This window comes from Neodiprion fabricii, chromosome 4 (assembly GCF_021155785.1).
Source record: "Neodiprion fabricii isolate iyNeoFabr1 chromosome 4, iyNeoFabr1.1, whole genome shotgun sequence".
NCBI classification, from domain to species: Eukaryota; Metazoa; Arthropoda; class Insecta; order Hymenoptera; family Diprionidae; genus Neodiprion; species Neodiprion fabricii.
This window is the reverse complement of record NC_060242.1, coordinates 5,715,001-5,733,590: the sequence shown is the minus strand read 5'-3', so window position 1 is coordinate 5,733,590 and position 18,590 is coordinate 5,715,001. Positions and strand designations below refer to the sequence as shown.

General features: G+C 38.4%; 1 protein-coding gene and 1 long non-coding RNA gene across 5 annotated transcripts in view; both read right to left on the bottom strand.

Moving 5' to 3' along the window:
• LOC124179816 (acetylcholine receptor subunit alpha-like) overlaps positions 1-17,325 on the bottom strand; it is a 131,413-nt gene extending 114,088 nt beyond the window's left edge. For all 4 annotated transcript variants that reach the window (XM_046564580.1, XM_046564582.1, XM_046564581.1 and 1 more), the window contains exon 1: positions 17,122-17,325. In XM_046564580.1, coding sequence (XP_046420536.1) covers positions 17,122-17,325 — 204 coding nt within the window. The remainder of the gene's footprint in view (positions 1-17,121) is intronic.
• Positions 17,326-17,738: 413 nt separating this feature from the next.
• LOC124179817 overlaps positions 17,739-18,590 on the bottom strand; it is a 2,440-nt gene continuing 1,588 nt past the window's right edge. The window contains exon 2 of the long non-coding RNA XR_006870154.1: positions 17,739-17,796. This is a non-coding gene — a long non-coding RNA (uncharacterized LOC124179817). The remainder of the gene's footprint in view (positions 17,797-18,590) is intronic.

The window sequence follows — 18,590 nt, the reverse complement described above, 5'->3', positions numbered from 1 at the left end:
TTTCAAACGATATCGGAGTAACTACTTTCCAAAGCTGTTTGCGATTTCGACAAGTCGAATACGCTCTCACGGCTGTGAGTATAAAGTAACGCAACTTTGAATACCTGACGAGATTGCAGCCCGTTTAACGACGATACCCGTTTGTTCGTATGGCTCCGTATTTTGCTAAGCCAACCTCTTAGCTCGTGGTTAAAATCTTTGCCATCGACTGATTCCTGCTTGACAAGTGTCCCATTATTATTCATTCCAGGATCAATCATTTCAAAAATATAACATAAAACATGCATTCATTCGATTTTAATAAATCAGGGCTTGTTTTTCAATGCTCGAGACAATGAACTTTTCCCGAATTTCCAAAAATCCCGTCACCGATTTTTCTCCACCGAATTTATGTCAGCACGTAATATTGTATCCGAAAATGTATCTCGGATCCACAAATATTTCCCCGAGTATGTCTCGTCAACGGATACCAGTCCGGTGGAATATAATAGGTACGTTTCGGGAGGATGGGTTTGCAGATAGTTTGATGAAAACGGGGTTCGAATCACCCACCAACCTGAGGAAACCGACGGACCCGTTTATCTCGGACAGCACGAAGTCTTCTCTGTTCTCCAGAGGATTGTAATTACATTCGCCATTATATCTTCACCGTAATTCTACTAGGTGTATATATATATATATTGTATACTCGTATAGCATTCCCGTCGACCTGCCAGTTGTTTCATACGAGTTATGACGATACTCGGGCTACACAAACGCGTCGCTGCATATTCGCGAGTTTGATTGAATTCTGGCGAGAAATTCGAGTGTTCGAATGTTCGCGCTGAGAAAAATAAATTTTCGCAACAGTTGCAAGAAAATATAGCAACGGTGATCGTTACGAGAAAGAATAGTATTCATTTTCTATCTAGAACTATATTTTTCGATTGTGGTAAAAGATGAAAATAGTTAAGGACTGAGCGGTAACCGGAACTAAAAATTTCTCTCAGTGCACCCTTGTTGCTCTTATGGAAAAAAAAAAATCTGAACTCAGGTGTAAGTTCGACGCACTCGAATCTCCTAGATAACCCTAAATTCTCATAAGAAAAAAGTTGAGGGTGTGAATTTAAACGCGAAGAACTAAAACGGAGAAAGATAAAATAAAAATTGCAAAAGTGATCTTTTATCCGCAAATCCGGTTTTAACCTTCAATATTTTTTTTTTCTCTCCTCCGCTTTTGGAATACGAGGAATACCGTCGGTTCGATTTCTTGTCATGAGAGTTATCGAATCGTCAACGACTTTGTCATTCCCTTCACATTGCGTCGAATACTCGACTAAGAAAACGCTTACCGGAATAGTTCAATTTACAGGTTCAAAATTTTATTTAAAATGTGTGAAAATGAACTTCACCGTCGGAGTAAATTCTATGAATTGGAACGGTAATGAAAAATTTCAATTCCGAATCGATCGAGAATACAATAATCGTGAATAATTCTTTCGGGAGAAAACAAATCGTATCGATCAGATGATGCGTTGCACGTTCAATTACCCGAAAAATGTGGGACGTTGTTGTCCGAGTAAATATGGGTCAATTATTTCCGGAATTACACCCTTCAGCGTGAAAGAAAGAAAAAAAAAAAAAAAGAAGCGAATAAATACTGAAAGCAGAAGAATGTAATGAAAGCGGAAAACTGATGGAATATCGGTGGAAAAATGACAAAGCGACACGAGCCGTTAGTCGGGTGAAAATATTTCACCCGGAGGTTTTGCCAAAACCCCTTTTTTTGCGCTACTCGGCAAATATACCCGTATATAATATGCTCGGTAGGCTTAGCAAATTAGGTAACAGCAAAGTTTCCGCTTATCTTGATCCTTCGCAAAAAGTGACTCGCTCGTTACGATGTAGCTGCTTTTGTGAATCCCCTGCCGTCTGATTAATACAGATTGTATTTAACTTGGCAAAGGAGAGGCGGGGGGTGGGGGATCGAAAATTGACTCCGTTTACCTGCAAATAACATTTCCGATACCGCAATGACGATAAATAACGGAAATACAACATTGTAGAATTGTTTAACCCTTACACCGCACACCGGGGTCAAAATGTTGACCGTAAACTTCGTATAAATAATTTGATTTCATTCCAGATATATATATAGAAATTAGAAATTTTCAATTACGCTGCGTCAAAATATTATTCAAAAATTCCTAAAACGATCGAAACTGTTCCGAGCGAATATCTATCGATCCTTAAATGATACAAAATTTGCCTTCAACCATCCTCACAAATATTGACAGGTTTTCTTCAGGCGTTTCGCGATACCAAACATGCAATAATCGAGCTTTTCTGTTGAGAAACATCCAAGACACGCGCGCCATTTTCTCTCTCTCTCTCTCTCTCTCTTTGAATCACGAGGCCGTTTAACCCCTTTTTGGTTCCCGGAAATAAAAAGCGCCCCTTCGAAAGCCTCCACCCCCCCTCCCCTCCCCCATCTCTCTCTCTCTCTCTCTCTCTCTCTCCCCCTTTCGCGGTGTTTCTTCCCAACTCGCCCCGTATTTCGTCACTATTAATCTTGTAATTTGAACCCTCCCAAACACCTCGAGCAGCGTTCCACTCTCGGCCCACTTTTGATCTCGGCACTTAGCGATTTCCCCGAGTCTTCTTCTTCAACTCGAAAATCTGCCCCCGGCCTCTCTCGACCTTTCCGCTTTCCAAACCAAACAGCTTCGACAACTGATCTTCAGGCGTGTTATCCACCCTTAAGGTTTGTTTGTCATTTTATTTTTCACTCTGCGTCGGTTGTGTTGAGAAAGAAATTTGAGAAATCAACGTCGTTACCGGACAAAATTACGCGAGGAAAATCCTACGCGAAAGTGTAATTTTTCAGTTGTTCGACCAAGTTTGGGGAAATCGATTTGGAAAATCAAAATCCGAGAGTCCTCGGAGCGAAATTAACTCGCTCCTTGATCGTTGAACCCCCCAAGGAAGTTGTACGAGGTTTCTTGACGAAGTCGCAACGATCCGGCCGCGGCATTGAAGCGGGAAAGCTTTCCAAAGGCCCGAAGGCTCCACGAATAAGAAGAAGAGTCAAATATTAAACGCTCCGTTATTACACGTTTTCGGAGAAGCGAAGAATAACTCTCTTGTTCTGAAATTAATTGTATTTTGTTCCTAAATGCGGAACAAGTCGCAAAGTCGTCTCAATGTAATTGACAATTCTGTGAAAATTTCTCCGCTGCTTTAAAATTGAACCGTGCTAACGAAAATCAATAATTTTCTTCAATTCTAAAACGAGATTTTTATAAATTAGGCATTCGTTACATAAAAAAAAAAAAGCTTAAACCATCGAAGCTTCGTTTGAAAATTGTACGGAACTTGATAAATTCGTTCGAGTTGACTCTGAGATGGCCAATGTTTATTTTTTACAAAACAATTTCGACGAATTGCAGCAAAATTTTTTATTTTCAAAACGTTGTACGGAAATCGATTTTATGATAAAAAAAAAATGACAATGAATCATCGTTATCTGATCTTGTTTTCTTTTCTTTATTTTTTTTTACGCAATTCAAGCAAACACATTCGATTTGTTTTTTTTTTTTTATTTCTGAAGAGAATACAACGATTATAAAAAATCAACGTCTGTATAATCGTTACGTGACCGTCGAAAGGTATCAATTTTTGGCAACACCAACGCTCAACAGCCGCTGTATCTGTTTTTCGTAAATTCGCGAATCTCCTTCGTCGATATGTTTGCTACCTCGTTAGCCGTACGAGAGGAACAATTTCGGGGTTAATCTGTTTAGGCAGGGTCGTTGTTTAGCGGTCGACCGGCGAAGGTGAGGCTTGAATAACAGCGGAACCGTGATACATTTGTAGACGTTAGGGTGTTGTAAAAAAAAAAATATTAATAATAATAACTTGCCATTTTTCAACGTGGAAACCCCTAAAAAGTTTCTTTATGTTAAAAGAAATATTCTGCGTAAAAAATGAGCGTTCCAAGTTATGCGAAAGATCGTCCTCATTCGATCTTTCATTATTTCTTTCTGACATTTTTTTTTTTTTTTTTTTAATCTATGAAAAAGTGGATACAATTTTTGTTTTTTTTTTTCATTGCCTATATTAATCAAAATATCAATTCACGCCGTAAATAAGACACGCACTTGCAATATTTAGCCGCCGGTTTATGTTTCGGAATTGTATCTGACGACGAATTATGCATTAATAATTCAATTGACACATAAAATATTCACAATTCGATATCAAGTTTTGATTGAGGAAAATAAAATTCCCGACCGATATGTTGTTACATTATGCATCGTGACATTTGTGTTGAACACAAAGTTTTTGATTCGCTATCATCCAGCGTAAATTCTGAAAAATGTTTGATAAATAAATAAAAAGTTCAGTGTAAACGATATTCAACATAACGTAGAACGTTCATCTTTGAATCCTGAATCCTGAATCCTCAACTCAACCTGAAAAAATTTTTGAAACACTCTGATAAACGTACACGGGGAAAATCTTCTTTACCAAATACCAGAGAGAAAAAAAAAGAACCACCTTCATCACTTTTTTATTAAAATACGTCAACTTTTCGAGTCACACATTATTGTACTGATCGTGAGTTAACTTTTATAACAAGATAGTATCCTAACGTTTTTAGGGTAGCTGATTACGAATCTGAAATAAGATTTTGAAAATTCAGGACAATGGATTGAATACGGTGGGCAAAAATTTCAAATTTGACTCAATACGGTCAAAAAACTCTACGCAGAGGTTTTTGAGGTCGCTGATTGGATTCGGCCTACTCAATTTTCAAATTTTAATTTCAGATAAAAAAGCCTGGACAGAGTTTTTTTCCCTCGGATTCGATAGAATTTGAAATTTTCAGCCGCTGTATTGGATCCGCTATTTTGAATTTGTGAAAATCCAAATTCAGATTCGGCATCAGCTACCCCAAGAACTCATAAATTATGTAAACCATGTTTATACGTGTAGAGTGGTAACTTTCTCAGGAATGAATCCTTCCTTCAACTTTCACGATTTTTGTCAAATCAATTTGTTACATCGCGATAATAATTCTCGAGTATCGAAAACCTATTAGTATACCGTCACAACTAGAAAAAATCTGCAAAAAAAATGTTAAAAAATTCTCTCAATGTACAAAAAATGGATGTAAAATAGGTGAGAATGGTTTTTCTGTTGCGGCTTATCGTATGTATATCCATGTAAGTATCGAGGCACGAACCTGCGTGTAAGGGAAATCAGATCCAGCCGCCAGCGACTCTGGATCAGCCGGATGTTACGTTAATCTAGCATAGAAACACGGGTGAAATTTGTAACGTATAGCGGGGGTGGTATCGGGTTAGGCCTCGTGCCTCCATGATGCGGGATATTAAATTATTTTACCTTGAAGCGGAAATCTGGTATACGGAACATGCGTCGAGCTGACGCGTTTCTCGCATCCAGTCTTCGGGGTAAGACTTGCTAATATACTTGGATATATAATTCATCCGCCAATTTATCATCAAGTCTTCGAGCTAACGAGAAACATCCGGAACTGTGCAATTGCGAATTAGGGGTGAAACGCGCGTCGTCAAAATTCGCTCAATTACGTTTCCTAATTCTTGTAAGGAAGCTCAGCCACTGCCGGGATAAATGATGAAATACAGGTGTTCAAAACGTGAAAATTCATTACGACGATCGCAGATCGTATACGATATCGTTCGGCGGAAATTTAATGTACAAAATTTGACACTCTGATCAATTTTTGCGAGCTTTATTACCTTTCCCAACAGAAATTTGCAGACCCGCCGTTTCGAAACGGTCGTCAAGTTCCGAAATGTGACAAACGAGAGTTGAAACTTCGTGTATAAAATTCGTGTCGAAAAGCAATAGAATAGATTGCGAACCGTGATACGTGGCTTAGAGTAATAGACGACTGAAAACTGCAACAAAACTGCAACAGCCGCAGTAAAGCGGATAAAAATTCAACTCAAACTTACATTACACGTTGGATCAAAGAGTCATATTTCAAAGAAGTTATCCCGGGATGATCTGGGCGATTTGATTTCTCTTGTAACATGTTTTAGTAGACTAAAAACTAAGCGATACCTATTTTTTTTTTTTTTTTCGATTTGCGATTAAACACTTCAAGAGGGTGAAATCACCCTCCAAAGTAAGGCCTGTCAAGGGGTGATATTGTAGTTTCATCCGCAAGAACATAATATTTTTTAACCAATCCAACTGGAAAAGTTTTTTCGTAACGAGAAATGAAAAATGTAATTTTTTCAATTAAAAAAAAAAAAAAAATACCTGCCAAATCGTCGCTTGACATACGATACTTCAGAGGGTCGTTTCATGCCCTTAGAGTGTCGAACGGCAGATGAAAAAAAATAAATAAATAAATGTCTCGCTCAGTTTTCAGTTTCCAGCAACATATTAGAAAAGAAAATAAAATCCGAGAGATCGAGCTGGGATAACTTCCTTGTTAGTGACGCGGGTGTATCGGCAAAGTTCCTTTTTTCCCCGGGTAAAAGCCGAGTCGAAAAGGGATTGTCAGGAGTTAGCGATTAGGTGTGAGTATAAGAAGATTGGCTCGTCAACCCTCCACCTCCTCCGCCGCCGGTCGTGACGAGAGAGAAGCCAAAAGGGAGTTTCAGCTGTCTGAGGGGTCGCCGGTTGTTTAAACACTTTGGGTTCTCGCCGGGCCGTTTCGAGAGTTCAGAGATAATGTTTGGGTCATGTACCGGCTTTATGCCCCACTATCTAAGGGGCTGCCAGAAGATTAGGGTGCCACGTACCTCGGTTCGAGGGAGGGGATGTTATTGCCACCGTCAAGCTTACCTTCGACAGCTAGTCGCGTTGTACAGTCGTATGGGTGGAATATACGTATACCCGTAAAGAGGGGAAGTTTAACGCGCGAGGGTCGAATCGACCTGCATTTGTGCTGTTCGGGATGAGTTTCATCGAAACGGACTCGCATTTATAACCAATTTAGAATCGAATTTAATTTCGAATTGAGATTGTTTTCGATTAACGAACTGCGAGCTGAGGTACTTGGGGCAGGATTCAAGTTTCGAATTGGAAAACTTCCGAAAGCGCCTAATTCCGAATTGTTTCGCGACGAAAGTTGAAGTAAAGAAATCAAACTTTGAAGAAACAACGAAGCTTCGAATGGTCGGAAAACGCGACGGCCTTAAAGTTCCGAAATCCAAGATTCCGAAAAATAAAGTTTCGATAGAATCAAATTCCGAAGGTTAAAATGTACCCGCATAGAGTAGTTTATTCGACGAGTGGGTTTAAAAAATCAACGAAACCAAAAATCGAAATGACTAGGATTCCAAAAGTAAAAATGTCGAAAATCCAAAACAGAAAAAGCTCAGATTGGTGAATTTTTTCCAAGCCTAAAATTCACGGAACTAAAAATCTTGGATCATTCGGAATTTCGATGTTTCTGGAGTTCAAATTTTTTCATGTCTGCACTTTCGAAACTTTGACTTGCCTTCCGGCATTTTGTCCTTTCGGAACTTTGAGCGTCGGGTTTCGAACCGTTCGAAACTTTGATGTTTCGTCAAAGTTTGACTCCTTTACTCTAACTTTCCGCACGAAAAAATTGGGAATTTCAAGCTTTCGGAACGTTTCAAATTCGAAATTTCAACTCCTCCCCAGGTACATTTCTTGACATCGTCGCGAGTCCCTCGGCTGCAGATTTCCATAAACCTGCGAGCGATGTGCGCACGTTTGCACGCCTGCATATGGCAAGTCTGCAGTTTGCAAGGTAAACCCTGAGCCAGTAACCCGACGCAGTACGAAGCCCGCAGCTTGCAAGCTCCGTGTAGAGACATGTCACTGCACGTAGAAACAGAGAGAGAGAGAGAAATAGAGAGAGAGAGAGAGAGAGAGAGAGAGAGAGAGAGAGAAGGGTGGGGGGGAGGAGACACAATCAAGAGAGATATTTTGCATAATGTTCCTCCACATTTGTCCGCCCGCTGCAACTGCAACGTTGCGATAATTTTGCAAGCTGTATTCAAATGTAGCAGCTTTGAAATCCATTCGGTTGGTGAATTTGTGGCAAACTCAGCAAGAAGGTCCGGACGGTTAATCGGTTCCATTAATCCAAACCACCTGGCGGGCAAATTAACCTTCGAGTTGAGCAAGAAAGCTTCACGCTGAGCATTTTGACGTTCGACTTGCCACTTCAGCTCCGCGTTTTTGTTAAGGATGAACCGAACCTAAAGATCGGTCGAAAATCTGTATCGATACCAAAAATACGACATAAAGAACGTTTCAAAGTGCGGATGAAGTTGATCGAGTTTAATTTGGTTGGAACAATATTCCATCGGTACGAAAACAGTAAATAAAAATTACAAATTTTAGCTATATTAATACAGTTGTTTATGATTTTGAAGAAGTCACGTTGTCGAATCATTTCTACGATAAAGAAATTGCAAAGACTTACTGATTTCAATAAACTACGTCTGATTTTTTTCCTTGGTCAATTATCTGTAAACTAACTAATAAAATTGTGTTTTCTATCTTGCATTCCGGTTGGTCAAAAGCACACGATTACTGACGTCATTACACATAAGTGCAGATGAATTGTAACCAAGAAAAAATCATTCAAAGTAGAATGACAAAAAAAAATAAATAAAACACTTTACATTTACCCGGATGATGATTTTGTATATTTGTATAAAATTCATCATTTACGATTACAAAATGAGCGGTACGTATTTACTTAAAACCCATCAAGTAACGACGAGATTTTTGTCATCGTCGTAACAAGTTGATGCAATATTGCAACCTCTTCAAGGTTATCAATAATCGTGCCACCGTAGCTGAAATTTATGTTGTTACTAATTTTTTCCAACTAAACTAAGTTCAACTCGATCAACTTCAGTCGCACTTTCGAACCTTCGAACTGGACTGTGATATGTAATAACGTTTGGCGTGTCCTTTTCAAAGATTTTATCACCGGCTCAGCAGAAACCCGTCTTGTTATATCGATGCACGGCTCGTTAAGCAGAGCAGTCGTTAATCCCAAATTGCGTTACGGCGCAAACATCGCGGATCATATTAAGAGGCTGATCCTTTATCGGGGCTTTCGTAAAACTGATACTTCCAACCTCTTGTATCTAGCACGCAATGATACAGCATAACAAGCGGCAGAAAAAAAGGAGTTCGAAATGATCTACCGATTTCCGATCGATACCCGTTTCAGGATATGTAAAACCTTTAGATTCTTTGCGCCGATTGAAGAAGGTGGGAAAAGTTTAATGCCGCATATTCAGGCAGTACGAAAGTGAACGTCATCGAAAGAGAAGAAAAGAGAAGAAAAGAAATTTTCCGCTCGAAGGATGTCTTGTGACCTGTATTTTTGTGCCCGGGTTGAAATTTCGAATTTTGAAAACTTCCGAAAGTGTCGAAATAGCAAATTTTTTTACGGCGAAACTTTGAGTAATGCAATCAAACTTTGACGAAGCAACAAAATTTTGAGTGCTTCGAAACCCGATGCTCAAAGTTCGGAAAGCGCAGACTTCCAAGAGGGTTCAATTCCGACAAGTCAAAGTTACGACGGCGCGAAAATGAGAAAATTTAAACATCTGAAACAAGGAAATTCCGAGTGATCGAAGATTTTTAGTTCTGTGAATTTCTGACTCGGTGAAATTTCACCACTTTGATCTTTCTCTGTTTTGGATTTTCGTTCGAGTTTCATAAAGCTTTTTATATTTCTTTACTTCAAGCTTCACCGTCGAATAATTCGGAATTAAGCGCTTCCGGAACTTTTCAAATTCGGAACTTCAACGTCGCCTCGTTTTTTCACGACCAAAAGATACGTTTGTGCCCGAGCGACGTGAAAAAATGGCTCGTAAGATATCTTTTATTCAGCGCATTTTTCACCACCTTGCCAGTTTTGTGCTTGTATGAGATATTTTGATGAGATAAACTTTTCTTATCCTGCCTTGAATTGATCTCTGCACCTTTAAGTCTGTAAGTTTTACCGAATGTGGTGCGGAAGGAACGGCGCAGGGAACTATTTCACGTGCGGTATAAATCTTCCGGCACCGCGTTTCGGATTGAAATCCAGTAATTTTATTCCACCCTCCCAAGAATTCCCTGCGATCAATGCCTCCGATTCCATTTCGCCACGTGTGCATCTCGTGATATTTTATTCGAACGCATTCGCTGTAACCTTTCCGAAAAGAATAAAAAATCAAAAATGCAATCCTCCAAGAATTTTTTTTCACACAACTATAATCGTTTTTTAACTTGCTCTAAATTCTCTCTTTACCCAAAGAGTTTTCACTCGTCCTTTGTAACGATCAATTTTTTGTCCAACGTTGTATCGCAAAATCGAATCGATGAGCTTTTATCAATCTTGCCTAAATCGATGCGGTTACTCCTGAATCAGGTATGATCCTGAGCCGTTTCTGAGTGACTTGCAAACAAGTGTATTATTCGTCCGAAAAAATCGATCGATCCAGACGAAACTAATCGATTCGTTTCTTTAAAGTGATTATTCAAGCTTTCGCCGATGCTTTTCATCCCGTTTGTTTTTATTCCGCAATACAAACTCAGTTTCAATGTATTTTAGTTTTCGGCATTCGGGTAATAAAGCTTGGCCAACTTTATGCTACATAAAGTAACATGTAAAATTTACCGATCACTCGATTCGTTACATCGTCTTTAAAATAGCCGAAAAATTCCGTGTCGCTCATCTTTGCATTTTCCACTTTTCCGTACCTCCCAGATAACAGCTGTCAGTCAGATTCTCTCGCGGGGAGAAATCGTTCACGGGGGTGAAGAAAAAAAGGGAAAAAAACAAAATAGACGGGATTAGAAATTTTCGGGCATCCTGGAATCCTGTCCCAGTTTCCTGCGGGAGGATCGATCAGGGTTAGAAGGCATTAATCGAGCATCCCATCTTTAACGCTGCTGCTGCTGCTGCTGACCGAACAAAGCTTGAGGGTAGTTTCCACATATCCATACCGATTTGTACTCAAGGGGAAAGCGAACGGGCGTCTCTCTCTCTCTCTCATTTCTTCGTTTTCTTTCTCGCTCCGTCAATGGGCAGAGGCAGAAAAAGGCCAGACCGTAGATTCCTCGTCAATGCCTTCATCCCGCAGGCCTATCGCAAAGATGGTCGATCAAGGTCCGCCTTCCACTTCCCGGCATATCGAATCGGGGTTCTTTTCTGCTCTCTGGACCGGAATTGTTCGATATCTTGAGAGACGTAACATAGCTATTGCCGGTTTATACCTATTTCTTACTTTTGCTTCTGTCTCCCTCTCTTTCTCTCTCTCAGAAATATTCGTTGATTCATTCGTTCATTCTCTCTCAATGTGACATTTTTTTCCCGCAACACGACAGTTTTTTTACGATTTATAAATCCCGAAGGTTGCAATAAAAAAAACAAAAAAAGGAGTTGATCGTGAGTAGTCAGACATTTTTCACAATTTCTTACCGTCTAATAAGAGATTTGCTTATTTATTTATAGAATCCCGAAAAATCTATCATTGGAACTATGTATTAATCCAAGCAACTTGAGTTTTCGTTCATACTTGATCGATCCAAACTTTAAGTAAACCGGATCGTCTCTGTCAGAATATAAAAAAAAGCAAGAAAGAACTGTTCACAAAATCTCTCTCGCTGTTATTTGTGCTATCCCGACTATTTGATAGAAATGATCAAAGAAGATTTTACAATGAGAACATTTGAAATGATCGAACTCTGCAGATGATTTTGATCTTATTCTGATTATTTCAGCGGCTCGTTTTAGTCACCAAAAATATATCCAGAGATTGAACAACGATTGATCGGTTCTAAATTCAAGAATCTCATTATCCCAGAGTCGATTCTCGAATGGGGATAAATGAAAGTCAGATGGAAACGGAGACTCTGAAAATAATAACAGAGTATCGTTTCTTCGTTGTCAGAGTGTGGAAAACGAGAAGAGTTCAAAAGTTTCAAGTTGCTTTGGAAAATTGAATTCAGATTGTGCAAATTACATGCAACAAATTACTGTTCTGCTCCTGAACGAGTCGGATAAGAGTGCGATGGATTTCGATTGAATCGGGTACAGGTAAGTATCCTGCCCATCGAAAGGAAACCGATGAATATTCTATCAGACATTTTACTTCCTTCACCGCTCGTATTTTTGCAAAGGATCTTTTCCATCAATTACCAGAGGTATGATAGATAATACTGCGGTAAAATTTCCGATACGGTCGAGAGCAGATGGAAAGAAAAAAAAGAAAAAAAAAAAAACTGACTCTCTCAGCTGCATTACGTACACAGTGAAGCGATACACTAAGTCTGATCATAGCGGGATGTTTCTACTGTATTCCTTGAACGAACCCGAATATTGTTTGCCTGTTTACCGACCTTTGTTTGTAATAAGGCACAAATACGTGACATTAAAAGAGAAAAATTCCAAGCCAATTTACCAAACATTGATCCAAAAATTACAACTTTAAAAAATTGATAATTTATGTACTGAATAATTTTACATGTCTGACGCAAGCCGCCCTGAATGCGTAAAAAATTTCAAGAAATCCGTAACGATGATAGAAACCCGAGGTCATCGAATGTTTGAGGAAATAATAACGATAATACGTGGAAAAATGTCACGAGCGGAAGAAAATTTCGATAAAAAAAAAAAAATAACGAAATAACGTTACGTTTGGCAACACGATTCATCGAATAATTTCGATTCTGGCTCGTCGTTAGATGTAATAATTAATTATAACCCTTGTTTATTTAAAACCAGTATAATTTACGTATTATTGAGAACGGTCTCTACCTATCGGGTATGATAAAACACTTCACTCCGCGCAAAAAATACCCTCAAGTGATTTGTAGTAGAATAACTGAACGGAGATAATCGCAGGATACATTATTGACGACAAAGAAAAATCTCTTTATTGCTGGTTGATTTTCTCACTGTGTTGAAGAACCAGGTTTAAGAGTATTGATAAGGAGCTGAACTGAGAAGAATTTCAATAATCGTCATAGTTACTGGAAAATTCTGGTAAAATTATTATCGTTAAAGAATAACGGTTTGAATTATATCGTTGGAATCGGATGAAAATTTTACCATTGTAAATAACTGTTTAGGCTTATTTTTAATCGTCGATACTGTATCTTCTGGTTATTGTAATATTAAATACGATTTTTCATTCGACTGTCGTTTTTTAAGGTAAAAGAAATTTCAATTCATATACAGCAAAATTCTGTTCACCGTAATAACGAAAATAGTACCACGTACTAGATTTTTATTTGGTTTTCGGTTACGAAACTAATTTTTATTTGGTAACCAGAGCTATGTGTTTAATTTTTCGGTCATGGTAAAAAATGAATGTAGTCAAGGACGTTTGACGGTAACCATGAATAGAAATTTTTATCGGTGAGTGATTAATTGTTATAAAATTATTTTTTCAAATATCGTCTCGGTTCAATGTAGGTATATATATAATTCGGACTTCAGCTCATTCCTTGCGGAGAATCCATACAACCGCAACGTGTCGTTACGAGAGAGGAAGAAAAACGGGTGCGAAACTCTTTCGCATTGAGTACAACGTCACGAATAAAACGTAGAGGGTGAAAGAGGGACGCCTTCGTGAAACTTCGTTAGAGACGTAAAACGGTATTCCGAAACGTTAATTCACCCACTGAGGCTTGCAGTGCTCAAGGTGGACGCAAATTTTTGAGAAAAAAATGACATGACATTTCCAGCTTTTCCCTGACATTTTCCCAGTTCTAGTAAGTTGCTGAAACCTGAATTGTTCGGCTTGTTAGTATCTTTATTCGGTTTTCAAATTCAATTCGAATTAAAGAACCATGTAACGTACAAAAACAGTCAGCTTAAATCAATTTGTTTTCTCGATATAAAAAAGTAAACTTGTTACCTCATCTTTCCATGAATGAGTTAAAAATCCCCGTACATTTTCAGGTTTTTCATGACCCTTTTAAATACCCTGACATTTTTAGGTTATTCAGGTCTTCCATGTGTAAGGACACCTTCAGCCCTCCTCTTTGCCTCTCGACACACAATACGACACGTATGGGATTTTCTCTTCTCGCGGAGACTCCGCATGTGAAAGAATTCACGTAAAAAAAAAAATCGATAACAACAAATTTGCATAGATGAGAAAATCTGTCTTGTGTGTAATTAAAAAAATTACAACGATTCCGAACTTTGGTTTTATAAACTTCGACTTTTTACATTTTGATTTTTCCATAGAATATTTCGACTTTCTGTATATTGTATCATATATTCATGAACACAACGCGCATGAAGACTTCTGCGTTGCGAATTGCAAGACCATCAATTATAATCATCTAATGTAGAAGCTTTGAAAAAACATAAAAACAAATAAAAAAAAAAAAAAACTGTCAGGAGGCAAAATACCGGAAATCAGCGAATGATGGGATTGAAATATCGAATTTTCAAAGGTACGAAAATCTAATTCGTAGAATTATAAAACTGTACAAAGTCCAAGTATAGAAGATTGAAAATGTGAGAAGTTGAAGTGCAAAAAGACAAGATACAGAAAGGTCAAAACATATTAACGAAAAAAATTCTGACGATTCTAAATTTTGGCATTCCGTACTCTGATCTTTCCATTTTCTTACTTCTCCATATTTTGCTTTCATACGTTCTTAAATTCTTCAAATTAAATTTATCAATTAATTCAAGTCCATCTACTTTTTCATCATTCTGTATTTTTACCCCCACCAACGTCACGAATTAATACCGTGTTAAAATCGATAATCCCAGGTGACCTTCCATGCGAAACATAATATTAACAACTCGTAATATTCGAAAATATCCTCATGACATCAGAGCCTGATTGTCGGTGCGATTTCGTCGCCACACACGCAAAGTTTTTAATCTTAACTAGATCAAATCCAAATTATTTTGGCTTTCAAATAACTGAATACAACGCATAAATCAGTGAAACGTAATCGACGATATTCCCGTTCTACTTATATCCGCAAGCAAAAAAAGAAAAAAAAAAAAACACGGCAAACGGTCGGCTCTCAGTCTGGTTCCATAAGTTTGATTTTTTTTATCCACCAGACGACGCGTTGCAAAGTAACAATTTCAATATTCATACCGTTGCGTTGGTGAGAATCTCGAGCCTGGCGAATTTTCGTCAATTTAAACCCCCGAGTCTTCCGTGTGCCTGTACACGAGCATAACTCAAGCATATGTACACCTTGGCACACACACACAGATGCAAACTTACATAAACCATATTAAGGCGCGCGAAGCATCGTTGAAGCGTTACATTTCGGTACGCTTAGCGAAAATGAAATGACGGTGTCTGCGCGGGGGGAAACAAATGTTTACTGCCTATCCACGGGGAGTCGCAAGCTGGCTGTTACACATCGGAGAGCTTTCTCGTACCAACCCCGAGGTATGCAAGCCTACCTGACTCGGTGCCGTCTAAAACCATCAACAAACTCTCTTCTCCGTCATCATAATGGAAGGGGCAAAAATCTCTCTCCCGCAGAAATATTCCTTCACCCTTCCTTACTCCTTTCCCCTCGCTTCTCTTTGCTTCAATTCTTTTCTTACTCTCCCTCCTGCCTCTCCAGCCAAAATTGTGAAATTTTTGAACGTCACGCGTCAAAGTAACAACGTTTTTCGTGCATTTTTTTACCACGTCTTTATACATGGAAAGAAAGAAAGAGAGAGAGAGAGAGAGAGAAAAGTTTAAAGCTACCGTCCCTCTTGGTTTAGTTTATTGCTCCGTTTTAAGTACGAGACTGCCGCAAAAACGATCCCTTTATTTGCGCCCTCGTTTTATTTCCTAACCGCGAACCGCAAGCTTTTACCAAAATTACACCGAAAAAGATAAATTACGCTGTGTGATTATAACGCAATTCGCATAGGAACGCGCTACGAGAATTCTTGCCTACAAGTCAACGGATATATTAATGTTTATTTATCACGCGTGGAACGCTGCACTTTGTTTCGGAGCGATCGATTATTTAAACAAAGTGGTTGTTTGCGTAAAGAAAATTGACGTACGTTCGTTTCGTCAATTTGATTTTCTGGGCCGTTGACAAATCGATAACTTACTTATACACTTAATTCTTATATTTAGATATTATTTATGCTTGTCATTTTTAGTGATCGTCGATGCTACTTACGTTTCAAAATCAGTAGAAAATGAATGAAAAATGGCGCAACTCGTCACGGGAAGGGATTTTGATAAAGGTAAAATATATTATTATGAAAATAATTGAGAAACAAGAGGAAATTAAAAATTGGATTAACGCAGGGATTAAACGAAGGGCAAAGCAAGTGCACGCAAAAATTTATCATGTACGAATAAATAAAACATAAAAATGACGAAGGATCGCACAACGTCACGTGATTAAACTTTTGAGGTTGAGATTCAAACAATTGGAATAATTCAACGTCGGTGAAACAATAAATTAATATCACAGATTTATCTAACTGAAAAATATCCAGTCAACGAGGGATTAATCGTTGTTCCAATCTGGCTTACACAGGTAACAGTGATCACTTGTATTCTTTGTAATCTTTAACATTCCATGTAAGCTTTCGCATTCTTTGTACCCACATAACACGAAATCTTTCTAAGAAACTTTCAATAAAATATTTCATAGAAAGATTATGAGAATCTTTTTAAGAACAACAACGATCAAGAAATCCTTCTCAAGTTTCTGGCACGGAAATTTTCAAATTGCAGCAACCTTTTTTTGTAATATTTGTGAAATGTTGCTTTCCTTTCGTGAAAGATTTCAGAAACTTTTCTGAAATATTCATTGTTATGTGGGTTTGAACAGTGTCACGTATGCCTCAATTATTTCACAATGATCGACCCCTCGATCTGTAAAATAAACACGTACAATTTGTAAACAGCCAGGAAAAAAAAAAAAAAAAAAATTGACCAACGACATTATTGCGATGAAAACCTGACATCTTTTTTCTCCTTATCAAACGATTCAAATCGTTACGCTTACGAAAACCTGCAATCGCTCTAACAATCGTACAAATCTCGCATCCCAACCGTTTTCAACATCTTCCCGGTTGGTTTGGTAGACGGATAAACGTAACCTAAGACGTTTATATATATATGTACACATAATCAAACGACTTACCACATCGATCAGCTGGGAGAGTTTCAGCTTGATGCAAACCCTGAGTACGTCCGACGTGTTGACGACGGGACGCACAAGTTTGTTATAGTTTGAAAGTAGATCGTCGTATAGACGTTTCGCGTCTGGATTACCGGCGACCGCGACGTGGACGACCAACGCCGAGAGAAGCCAAACGCGGAGAGTCTCCCCGATTGTCGGGGACATGCTTGCCCCCCACCCCCACCCCCCAACCCTCCACCCTCCACCCTCCACCCCCCCACCCTCCCCCAACCCTTATTTACCCCACCGCGAATCTTATTTTTTTTTTTTTTTTTTGTTTTATTCCTTCGGTCACTTTCACAGCAAAGTGGATTTACTTCAAGGGTACACACTCCTTGTTATGTTATTATTACTGTTGTTTTTATTATTCACTTCAAGTCTTGATACACCAGCTTCGATAATTATCACAGTCACGGGTGTTTTAAAGATGAAGTTTTTTTTTTTTACCTTTTTTTCCCCTCCAGTCGTTCGTCGACGAGAGTTTTCTTTACGTCGATGAAAATTTTGGAACAATTGTTGTATTACATAGTTTTTTTTTTTTTTCAACTATTATCGTCAATACTTCACGTTCGTTAATCGATTTTTGACAAACAGCACGAGTCTGTTCGGTGATTCGAACAGCTTCGCTATGAGAACCTGCAAAAAGGATCGCGATATTTGGAGAGATGAGAAATGGACGAAGGGTTTAGAAAATCGAAAAAAGGTGGGGCGGGAAATGGAGGGAGACCCACAATCCTGAATACGAGTTCTGCATAAAAACGCGAGAAGAATTATTATGCGAGATCGCGCGGATTCGATTTGGGATAGCCTGTAAGAGCGAGGCTCACGCCACACTGGCTCGAAGGAAAACGCCGACTGAATAATTTCCTATTTCGCTCTTGTTTTTCACATACTTATTTTACTGCCCGATTGTTGGTTCGAAACGGTGCGTAAGGTTGTACGATATGATTGGAATCTGGAAAAGCACAGCTTACTTTTTTGTCCTTTTACTTTTTCGTCATTGAATTTACGTAAGAATTGGAATGAATTCGATGCCCGAACTTTGAAACGATTTTCTGTCAAGTCTCGTTGCGAGATTACGTTCTCATATTATGCGTTCGGGTTTTATTTTTTTTTTTTTCTCAGACGAGACAACCTGAAACTTGAAACGATTTCTGCAAAAAGTAATTTAGATTCTCTCTGACAAATGATAATACGCTAAACTTAGTTCAGGATTGTAATATATATATATATATATATATCATATCTGTTTAAAAGATGACGAAGATATTTAATTTGTACTTTTCGTACAAGAGTATAAGATAATTAGTTTAGATTGTAAGAAATAATAATACGTGTTGCAATTGTAAAAAAAAAAAAACAAAAAAAAGGAGAAATTGGCAAGAACGATAAATTGAATAAAATTCCTGCCGATACGGTATGAAGTAAAA